Source organism: Mustelus asterias, unplaced genomic scaffold (genome assembly GCF_964213995.1).
Source record: "Mustelus asterias unplaced genomic scaffold, sMusAst1.hap1.1 HAP1_SCAFFOLD_3525, whole genome shotgun sequence".
In the NCBI taxonomy this organism is placed as follows: Eukaryota; Metazoa; Chordata; class Chondrichthyes; order Carcharhiniformes; family Triakidae; genus Mustelus; species Mustelus asterias.
In genome coordinates, this window is record NW_027593470.1 from 1 (window position 1) to 12360 (window position 12360).

General features: G+C 50.1%; 1 protein-coding gene across 1 annotated transcript; it reads right to left on the reverse strand.

The window, feature by feature from the left end:
• Positions 1-1339: 1339 nt before the first annotated feature.
• On the reverse strand, positions 1340-11911 carry LOC144490627 (coronin-like protein cor-1; the record flags this gene model as incomplete). Its single annotated transcript, XM_078208335.1, has 4 exons — positions 11626-11911; positions 4380-4560; positions 2443-2549; positions 1340-1486 (listed from the first exon to the last, which is right to left on the reverse strand). Coding segments are annotated over exons 1-4 (642 nt in total), but the record flags the coding sequence as incomplete, so codon positions are not given.
• Between the last annotated feature and the right edge of the window lie 449 nt (positions 11912-12360).

Genomic DNA, 12360 nt, shown 5'->3' on the forward strand with positions numbered 1-12360 from the left:
CTTCCTCATGACCTACCTCTGAGTGAGCTGTGCTCATATCCCCTTGCTCAGCACCACAGTGATTCAGTCAATTGTACTGCTGTGAGTGGCGTGTTCAGCTGCCTCGCCCACCCCACCCCCCCCCACCCACACCCCCCCACCACCCCCACACCTCCCACCCCCCCCCCACACTCCCCCCCACCCCACCCCCCCCACCCACCACCACCCCCCACCCCCCCACCCCACCACCACCCCCACCCACACCCCCCACCCACCCCCCCACCCACCACCACCCCCCCACCCCCACACCCCCCCCCCACCCCCACCCACCCACTCCCCCCACACCCACCCCCCCCCACACCCACACCCCCCACCCACCCCCCCCACACCCACTCCCCCCCACACCCACTCCCCCCCACCCACCCCCCCCACACCCACTCCCCCCCACACCCACTCCCCCCCACACCCACTCCCCCCCACACCTACCCCCCCACCCCACCCACAACCCCCACCCACCCCCCCACCCACCACCCACACCCCCCCCAACCCCCCACCCACTCCCCCCCACACCCACCCCCCCCACACCCACCCCCACCCACCCACTCCCCCCCACCACCACTCCCCCACCCACCCACCCCCCCCACCCCACCCACCTCCCCCAACCACCCCCACACCACCCCCCCCCCCCCACCACCCCCCCCCCCCCACCACCCCCCCCCCCCCCACCACCCGCCCCCCCCCACCACCCCCCCCCCCCCCACCACCCCCCACCCACCCCCCGACCCTGCCACCGGCACTGGGCTGTGGATGGATCTGTACCTTGATGGAGTTGTCCCACCCCTTGCTCCCCCACCCCCCCCCCACCCCCCCCCCCCACCCCACCCCCCCCCCCCCACCCCACCCCCCCCACCCCACCCCCCCCACCCCCACCCCACCCCCACCCCCCCCCACCCCACCCCCCCCACCCCCACCCCACCCCCACCCCCCCCACCCCACCCCCCCCCCCCGGGTGGATCCGTACCTTGATGGAGATGTCCCACCCCCTCCCCCCCCCACCCCCTCCCCCCCGGGTGGATCCCTACCTTGATGGAGTTGTCCCAGCCCCTCCCCCCCCACCCCCTCCCCCCCCGGGTGGATCCGTACCTTGATGGAGTTGTCCCACCCCCTCCCCCCCGGGTGGATCCGTACCTTGATGGAGTTGTCCCCCCCCGCCACCTCCCCCCCGGATGGATCCGTACCTTGATGGAGTTGTCCCACCCCCTCCCCCCCCACTCCCCTCCCCCCCGGGTGGATCCGTACCTTGATGGAGTTGTCCCACCCCGTCTCCCCCCACTCCCCTCCCCCCCAGGTGGATCCGTACCTTGATGGAGTTGTCCCAGCCCCCAGTCAGGAAGATGTGACACTCTTCGGGGTGGAATCGCAGAGCAAAGATGCGACGGGAATGACCGCTCATCAGCGTCAGGTCGTCGCTGCTCTTGAAGTCCGGAGCTTCGAATACTTTGGCTATCTGTCAGAGACAAGACAGGAAGAAGCTCGGGTCAGGCTGGGAGAGAGAAGAGAATGGGGAATAATGCCCAGACAGCGGGTTTCCGATATTCCCCCCTCTCTCTCTGCAGTTGTGTCAGATTCAGGGATCACTCTGCAGTCGGGGAAGACCAATGACTAATTTCCCTTCTCCTTCAGTCCTGGACCAACTCTATCGGCACTAAAGCAGTGACAATGGGAGCCCTTCCTCATCATTAACCTGATCATCTCTCCGGCAAGGTGGAGAATAGATAATGACGATCCCAGTGTGTGATCCACAGGACCTTCCCCCAGTCAGCAAACACACTGAGCTCAGAATAAATCACCCTCCTCTCCCAAATCAAACAGCAGCTGGATCTGTGAAGGAGCAGGTGGATAGAGAATATGTAATGTGTAAATTCCAACAGGCCATTTGGCCCATCACTCCTGTCCTGGCTGTCTATGAGAGCGTTCCCAGCTGTTTCACATTCCTGCTCTTTCCCAGTGACTGCGATTTCTATCCTGCTGCCTCTGTCAGCAGAGTGAGAAGTTTAACAACACCAGGTTAAAGTCCAACAGGTTTATTTGGTAGCAAAAGCCACACAAGCTTTTGGAGCCGTAAGGCTCCAAGGTTGTGGTAGCCCACACATCCCGGACATTCTCTCTTCCACCTTCTCCCATCGGGAGAAAGATACAAAAGTCTGAGGTCACGCACCAACCGACTCAAGAACAGCTTCTTCCCTGCTGCTGTCAGACTTTTGAATGGACCGACCTCGCATTAAGTTGATCTTTCTCTACACCCTAGCTCTGACTGTAACACTACATTCTGCACCCTCTCCTTTCCTTCTCTATGAACGGTATGCTTTGTCTGTATAGCGAACAAGAAACAATACCTTTCACTGTATGTTAATACATGTGACAATAATAAATCAAATCAAATCAAATCAAATTAAACATCACCTGGCTGGTCCTGCTGTCATAGATTCGGATGTGACGATCCCTGCCGGCTGTGGCATAGACATTCCCATCGGAGCAGAAATCCAGGGCATGAATCTCATTCTCCTCCTCTGGGGAAAGATCAGGACAGAACACTGTGTGAAGACAACACATTCCTGGCACAGTGTGAACCGCGGGTGGAAAGAGGAAGGTGCTGGGATACGGGGAGTCACAACCACGGAGAGAAAAAACAGGGAACTTTATACTGAGACAAAGAACAAAGAAAATTACAGCACAGGAACAGGCCCTTCGGCCCCTCCAAGCCTGCACCGACCATGCTGTCCGACTGAACTAAAACCCCCTACCCTTCCGGGGACCATATCCCTCTATTCCCATCCTATTCATGTATTTGTCCAGACACCCCTTAAAAGTCACTATTGTATCCGCTTCCACTCCCTCCCCTGGCAACGGGTTCCAGGCACCCACTATTCTCTGGGTAAAAACTCTGTAAAAACATTGGACTATAAAAAGACCTGAGTTTTATATTTTAAAATGGACACAAACCCCAAAGATAGCCAGAATGTAGTCAGCCACTGACAGGAATGTCTACAAGATGTTTCTCTAGCGAGAGACGATGGAACCCCTCGCTGCGTTCCCAGACTAGCTACGTCTAAAAACATCCAAAGATTGAGTTTATTTATTTATTATTGTCACAAGTAGGCTTACATTAACACTGCAATGAAATTCCCCTAGTTGCCACACTCTGGCGCTTGTTCGGGTACACTGAGGGAGAATTTAGCACGGCCAATGCACTTAACCAGCACGTCTTTCAGACTGTGGGAGGAAGCCAGAGCACCCGGAGGAAACCCACGCAGACACGGGGAGAATGTGCAAACTCCACACAGACAGTGACCCAAGCCAGAATCGAACCAGGGTCCCTGGCGCTGTGAGGCAGCAGTGAACCCGGGTCCCTGGCGCTGTGAGGCAGCAGTGAACCCGGGTCCCTGGCGCTGTGAGGCAGCAGTGAACCCGGGTCCCTGGCGCTGTGAGGCAGCAGTGAACCCGGGTCCCTGGCGCTGTGAGGCAGCAGTGAACCCGGGTCCCTGGCACTGTGAGGCAGCAGTGAACCCGGGTCCCTGGCGCTGTGAGGCAGCAGTGAACCCGGGTCCCTGGCGCTGTGAGGCAGCAGTGAACCCGGGTCCCTGGCGCTGTGAGGCAGCAGTGAACCCGGGTCCCTGGCGCTGTGAGGCAGCAGTGAACCCGGGTCCCTGGCGCTGTGAGGCAGCAGTGAACCCGGGTCCCTGGCGCTGTGAGGGAGCAGTGAACCCGGGTCCCTGGCGCTGTGAGGCAGCAGTACTAATCACTGTGTCACTGGGCTGATTGATTATCATCCGCAGTAAAGACAAAGGGACATAACGGCCATCGCATCTCACAGACCCCGGGTGTAACTACCTCCGTAGACCCACTAGTGGGTTGCAAGTTGGAATACACGAAGAAGGGGGTTAAAAGCTTGCTTGGCTGCCTGCATCTGCACTTGTGTGTGTGTGTGTGTGTGTGTGTGTGTGTGTGTGTGCGCGCGCGCGCGCGCGCGCGCGTTTATGGGGGTGGGTGGGTGGAACTCTCTCTCTGACTGTGGAAGTCAACCAGCCAGTAAAAAATGGATTGCAGTTGGAACGAGAAGTGAAATGTCTCTCCCAAACCACAGAATATCTGGTTCGAAGAATCAACTACACTGGAATCAACAACCTTTGGGGAACCTCACCTGAGACTTATAGTAACAGGAGACCCCAGCCATATGTCCCTGACCCAGAGCGGGGATAGTGCTGGGCTGGAGCCTGCAGTGACCTACCAACACCAGGTATGTACAGAGATATGGGCAGTGTAAACTGAGTGAAAAACAGGCTCAATAATTTTCATACACGCCTGGGACCAGAATCCCAGCGGTGCACGTCATACTGTACCCTTCATCTCAATGACCTGCCAGCCTGTGTCCGAGTTATAAATGGTTATGATGCCGTCAGCTCCCGCAGTCACCAGGATGTTGCGGTGTTTCGGATAATAATTCATCGCAGTCACAGCTTGCCGTGTCCGGTGTCCAGGAGATAGTTTGGCAACAACTACACCGGTCTGTGCATTCACCAACTGTGATAAGCAGCAGGCAAGGGGAAGAGAGAGGAAAATTAGACATATCCACAAACAGAAAGATGCAGACAAGAGTCTGTCAGTGAATTGAAGGGAAAGTTAAAAGTTTATTTATTAGTGTCACAAGTAAGGCTTACATTAACATTGCAATGAAGTTACTGTGAAAATCCCCGATTCGCCACGCTCCAGCGCCTGTTCGGGTACACTGAGGGAGAATTTAGCACGGCCAATGCACCTAACCAGCACATCTTTCGGACTGTGGGAGGAAACCGGAGCACCCGGAGGAAACCCACGCAGACACGGGGAGAACGTGCAGACTCCACACAGACAGTGACCTAAGCCGGGAATCGAACCCAGGTCCCTGGCGCTGTGAGGCAGCAGTGAACCCGGGTCCCTGGCGCTGTGAGGCAGCAGTGAACCCGGGTCCCTGGCACTGTGAGGCAGCAGTGAACCCGGGTCCCTGGCACTGTGAGGCAGCAGTGAACCCGGGTCCCTGGCGCTGTGAGGCAGCAGTGCTAATCACTGTGTCACCGGGAATGAAACCCGGGTCCCGGGCGCTGTGAGGCAGCAGTGAACCCGGGTCCCTGGCGCTGTGAGGCAGCAGTGAACCCGGGTCCCTGGCGCTGTGAGGCAGCAGTGAACCCGGGTCCCTGGCGCTGTGAGGCAGCAGTGAACCCGGGTCCCTGGCGCTGGGAGACAGCAGTGAACCCGGGTCCCTGGCGCTGTGAGGCAGCAGTGAACCCGGGTCCCTGGCGCTGTGAGGCAGCAGTGCTAATCACTGTGCCGCTGTGCACAGCGCAGGGAGAACATTAACAGGGAAGGTAAATGAAACTTGACCCATTTATTAAAGAACTGATCAATCCCCATTAGCTGCAACCAGCACAGAAATGATGGGCCAAAAGGCCTATTACAGTCCTGTATAACTCAATAACAGCTGTATAACTCTATAACAGCTGTATAACTCTATAACAGCTGGATAACTCTATAACAGCTGGATAACTCTATAACAGCTGCACAACTCTATAACAGCTGTATAACTCTATATCAGCGCTATACCTCTATAACAGCTGTATAGCTCTATAACAGCTGGATAGCTCTATAACAGCTGGATAACTCTATAACAGCTGGATAACTCTATAACAGCTGGATAGCTCTATAACAGCTGTATAACTCTATAACAGTTGGGTAACTCTATAACAGCTGGATAGCTCTATAACAGCGCTACAACTCTATAACAGTTGGGTAACTCTATAACAGCTGGATAGCTCTATAACAGCGCTACAACTCTATAACAGTTGGGTAACTCTATAACAGCTGGATAGCTCTATAACAGCGCTACAACTCTATAACAGCTGGGTAACTCTATAACAGCTGTATAGCTCTATAACAGCTGTATACCTCTATAACAGCTGGATAGCTCTATACCAGCTGTATAACTCTATAACAGCTGGATAGCTCTATAACAGCTGCATAACTCTATAACAGCTGTATAACTCTATACCAGCGCTATACCTCTATAACAGCTGTATAACTCTATAACAGCTGTATAACTCTATAACAGCTGTATAGCTCTATAACAGCGCTACAACTCTATAACAGCTGGATAACTCTATAACAGCTGGATAGCTCTATAACAGCTGTATACCTCTATAACAGCTGGATAGCTCTATAACAGCTGTATAACTCTATACCAGCGCTACAACTCTATAACAGCTGTATAACTCTATAACAGCTGTATAACTCTATAACAGCTGTATAACTCTAGACCAGCTGTATAACACTATAACAGCTGTATAACTCTATACCAGCTGTATAACACTATAACAGCTGTATAACTCTATAACAGCTGTATAGCTCTATAACAGCTGTATAACACTATAACAGCTGCATAACTCTATAACAGCTGTATAACTCTATAACAGCTGTATAGCTCTATAACAGCTGTATAGCTCTATAACAGCTGTATAGCTCTATAACAGCTGTATAGCTCTATAACAGCTGTATAACACTATAACAGCTGTATAGCTCTATAACAGCTGTATAGCTCTATAACAGCTGGATAACTCTATAACAGCTGTATAACACTATAACAGCTGTATAGCTCTATAACAGCTGTATAACTCTATAACAGCTGTATAACTCTATAACAGCTGTATAGCTCTATAACAGCTGTATAACACTATAACAGCTGTATAGCTCTATAACAGCTGTATAGCTCTATAACAGCTGGATAACTCTATAACAGCTGTATAACACTATAACAGCTGTATAGCTCTATAACAGCTGTATAACTCTATAACAGCTGTATAACACTATAACAGCTGTATAGCTCTATAACAGCTGGATAACTCTATAACAGCTGTATAACACTATAACAGCTGTATAGCTCTATAACAGCTGTATAACTCTATACCAGCTGTATAACTCTATAACAGCTGTATAACTCTATAACAGCTGTATAGCTCTATAACACCTGTATAGCTCTATAACAGCTGTATAACTCTATAACAGATGTATAACTCTATAACAGCTGTATAGTTCTATAACAGCTGGATAGCTCTATAACAGCTGTATAACTCTATACCAGCTGTATAACTCTATACCAGCTGTATAACACTATAACAGCTGTATAACACTATAACAGCTGTATAACTCTATACCAGCTGTATAACACTATAACAGCTGTATAACACTATAACAGCTGTATAACTCTATAACAGCTGTATAACTCTATAACAGCGCTATAACTCTATAACAGCGCTATAACTCTATAAGAACATAAGAACATAAGAAATAGGAGCAGGAGTAGGCCATCTAGCCCCTCGAGCCTGCCCCGCCATTCAATAAGATCATGGCTGATCTGACGTGGATCAGTACCACTTACCCACCTGATCCCCATAACCCTTAATTCCCTTACCGATCAGGAATCCATCCATCCGCGCTTTAAACATATTCAGCGAGGTAGCCTCCACCACCTCAGTGGGCAGAGAATTCCAGAGATTCACCACCCTCTGGGAGAAGAAGTTCCTCCTCAACTCTGTCTTAAACCGACCCCCCTTTATTTTGAGGCTGTGTCCTCTAGTTTTAACTTCCTTACTAAGTGGAAAGAATCTCTCCGCCTCCACCCTATCCAGCCCCCGCATTATCTTATAAGTCTCCATAAGATCCCCCCTCATCCTTCTAAACTCCAACGAGTACAAACCCAATCTCCTCAGCCTCTCCTCATAATCCAAACCCCTCATCTCCGGTATCAACCTGGTGAACCTTCTCTGCACTCCCTCCAATGCCAATATATCCTTCCTCATATAAGGGGACCAATACTGCACACAGTATTCCAGCTGCGGCCTCACCAATGCCCTGTACAGGTGCATCAAGACATCCCTGCTTTTATATTCTATCCCCCTCGCAATATAGGCCAACATCCCATTTGCCTTCTTGATCACCTGTTGTACCTGCAGACTGGGCTTTTGCGTCTCATACACAAGGACCCCCAGGTCCCTTTGCACGGTAGCATGTTTTAATTTGTTTCCATTGAGATAGTAATCCCATTTGTTATTATTTCCTCCAAAGTGTATAACCTCGCATTTCTCAACGTTATACTCCATTTGCCATATCCTCGCCCACTCACTCAGCCTGTCCAAATCTCTCTGCAGATCTTCTCCGTCCTCCACACGATTCACTTTTCCACTTATCTTTGTGTCGTCTGCAAACTTCGTTACCCTACACTCCGTCCCCTCCTCCAGATCATCTATATAAATGGTAAATAGTTGCGGCCCGAGTACCGATCCCTGTGGCACGCCACTAGTAACCTTCCTCCAACCGGAAAAACACCCATTTATTCCGACTCTTTGCTTCCTGTCGGATAGCCAGTCCCCAATCCACTTTAACACACTACCCCCAACTCCGTGTGCCCTCATCTTCTTCAGCAGCCTTTTATGGGGCACCTTATCAAACGCCTTTTGGAAATCCAAAAACACCGCATCCACCGGTTCTCCTCCATCAACCGCCCTCGTCACATCTTCATAAAAATCCAACATGTTCGTCAAGCACGACTTTCCCCTCATGAATCCATGCTGCGTCTGATTGATCGAACCATTTCTATCCAGATGCCCTGCTATCTCCTCTTTAATAATGGATTCCAGCATTTTCCCTACTACAGACGTTAAGCTGACCGGCCTATAGTTACCCGCCTTTTGTCTCCTTCCCTTTTTAAACAGCGGCGTAACATTAGCCGTTTTCCAATCAACCGGCACTACCCCAGAATGCAACGAGTTTTGATAAATAATCACTAACGCATCCACTATTACCTCTGACATTTCTTTCAATACCCTGGGATGCATTCCATCCGGACCCGGGGACTTGTCCACCTTCAGTCCCATTAGTCTACCCAGCACTGCCTCTCTGGTAACATTAATCGTATTAAGTATTTCTCCTGCTGCCAACCCTCTATCGTTAATATTTGGCAAACTATTTGTGTCCTCCACCGTGAAGACCGACACAAAAAACTTATTTAAAGACTCAGCCATATCCTCATTTCCCACTATTAACTCCCCCCTCTCGTCCTCCAAGGGTCCAACATTCACTCTAGCCACTCTATTCCTTTTTATATATTTATAAAAACTTTTACTATCATTTTTTATATTAATTGCTAGCCTAGCTTCATAGTCTATCCTTCCTTTCTTTATCGCTTTCTTAGTCTCTCTTTGTTGTTTCTTAAATTTTTCCCAATCACTTGTTTCTCCACTATTTTTGGCCACTCTGTACGCAGCTGTTTTTATTTTAATACTCTCCTTTATTTCCTTCGTTATCCACGGCTGGTTCTCCCTTTTCTTACAATCCTTGTTTTTTGCTGGAATATATTTTTGCTGAGAACTGAAAAGGATCTCCTTAAAAATCCTCCACTGTTCCTCAGCTATCCTACCTTAGCCAATTCATCCCTCATCCTATCATATTTCCCTCTGTTCAAACAGAGGACACTGGTTTGGGACCAAACTTTCTCCTCTTCCATCTGAATCAGAAATTCGACCATATTGTGGTCACTATAACAGTTATATACTATAACAGCTGTATAACTCTATAACAGCTGTATGACTCTATAACAGCTGTATGACTCTATAACAGCTGTATGACTCTATAACAGCTGTATAACTCTATAACAGCTGGATAACTCTATAACAGCTGTATGACTCTATAACAGCTGTATGACTATAACAGCTGTATAGCTCTATAACAGCGCTACAACTCTATAACGGGCGGGGTGGGAGAAGGTGGTGAAGAAGGCATATGGTATGCTTGCCTTTATAGGACGGGGTATAGAGTATAAAAGCTGGAGTCTGATGATGCAGCTGTATAGAACGCTGGTTAGGCCACATTTGGAATACTGCGTCCAGTTCTGGTCGCCGCACTACCAGAAGGACGTGGAGGCGTTAGAGAGAGTGCAGAGAAGGTTTACCAGGATGTTGCCTGGCATGGAGGGTCTTAGCTATGAGGGGAGATTGGGTAAACTGGGCTTGTTCTCCCTGGAAAGACGGAGAATGAGGGGAGACCTAATAGAGGTGTACAAGATTATGAAGGGTATAGATAGGGTGAACAGTGGGAAGCTTTTTCCCAGGTCGGAGGTGATGATCACGAGGGGTCACAGGCTCAAGGTGAGAGGGGCGAGGTATAACTCAGATATCAGAGGGACGTTTTTACACAGAGGGTGGTGGGGGCCTGGAATGCGCTGCCAAGTAGGGTGGTGGAGGCAGGCACGCTGGCATCGTTTAAGACTTACCTGGATAGTCACATGAGCAGTCTGGGAATGGAGGGATACAAACGATTGGTCTAGTTGGACCAATGAACGGCACAGGCTTGGAGGGCCGAAGGGCCTGTTTCCTGTGCTGTACTGTTCTTTGTTCTTTAGATCGGGTGGACTCTCAGAGGCTTTTTCCCAGGGTGGAAATGGCTGCTACGAGAGGACACAGGTTTAAGGTGCTGGGGTGTAGGTACAGGGGAAATGTTAGGGGGAAGTTTTTCACACAGAGGGTGGTGGGCGAGTGGAATCGGCTGCCGTCAGTGGTGGTGGAGGCAAACTCAATAGGGTCTTTTAAGAGACTCCTGGATGAGTACATGGGACTTAATAGGATGGAGGGTTATAGGTAGGTCTAGAAGGTAGGGAGATGTTCCGCACAATTTGTGCTGTAGTTTTTCTATGTCTCTTTCAGCTGGTTCCACTCATTTTCCCAGTCCACTTTCCACTGAACATTCTATTCCTGTTATTCTGCAATGGGATTTGGGTGTCACGGGGGAGGCGGGCGGGGTGGGGGAAGCATTTATTGCCCATCCGTAATGATAGAAACTTACAAGATAATGAACGGCTTAGATAGGATGGACGTAGGGAAGTTGTTTCCATTAACAGGGGAGACTAGGACGCGGGGGCACAGCCTTAGAATAAAAGGGAGTCACTTTAGAACAGAGATGAGGAGAAATTTCTTCAGCCAGAGAGTGGTGGGTCTGTGGAATTCATTGCCACAGAGGGCTGTGGAGGCCGAGACGTTGAGCGTCTTCAAGACAGAAATTGATAAATTCTTGATTTCTCGAGGAATTAAGGGCTATGGGGAGAGAGCGGGTAAATGGAGTTGAAATCAACCATGATTGAATGGTGGAGTGGACTCGATGGGCCGAATGGCCTTACTTCCGCTCCTATGTCTTATGGTCTTATGGACCCTTCAACTGAACAGTTTGTTCAGTAGTTACAAAGTCAGACACATTGCTGTGGCTCTGGAGTCACATGTAGGCCAGACCAGGTAAGGGCAGCAGATTTCCTTGCCGAAAGGACATTAGTAAACCAGATGGGTTTTCCCGATAATCGGTGTTAGTTTCGTAGTCACTGTCACTGAGAGAAACTTTATAATCCAGATTTATGAATTGAATTTAAATTCCACCTGCAGCTGTGGTGGAATGTGAACCCATGCGGGCATTGTCCAGGCCCTCTGGGTTACTGATCCAGCAATGTTAACACCATACAAGCATACCAGCACTCCATGTCTCTGTACCCGGCATGTACCTTGTCCATGTGGGCCCTACCTGAACAGCGCCATTTCCAAACCCAACAGCTAACTGCTGGGCATCAGGAGAGAAGCGGACACTGTAGATTCCTGCTGCGTCATTGCTCAGGAAAACACGCTGTCGGACACACAGCTCCGTGTAAACATCCTGATTCACACATGGCTCCTCACAAAGACGCAACTCCTCAGCTGCCAAAATGGCCTCCTTCAGCTTCCGCCGCGCCATCTCACTCCCGTCTGCGGCACAGAGCAAGACCAGAGTGCGAGAGAGACATCAGGGCGAGAGACATTAACACCACAATCTGTATCTCTGTGTGAGAGAGAGAGAGACATCAGGGACAGAGACATTAATACCACAATCTGTATTTCTGTGTGAGAGAGAGAGACATCAGGGACAGAGACATTAATACCACAATCTGTATTTCTGTGTGAGAGAGAGAGACATCAGGGACAGAGACATTAATACCACAATCTGTATTTCTGTGTGTGTGAGAGAGACATCAGGGACAGAGACATTAATATCACAATCTGTATTTCTGTGTGAGAGAGAGAGACATCAGGGACAGAGACATTAATACCACAATCTGTATTTCTGTGTGAGAGAGAGAGACATCAGGGACAGAGACATTAATACCACAATCTGTATTTCTGTGTGTGAGAGAGAGAGACATCAGGGACAGAGACATTAATACCACAATCTGTATTTCTGTGTGTGAGAGAGAGAGACATCAGGGACAGAGACATTAATACCACA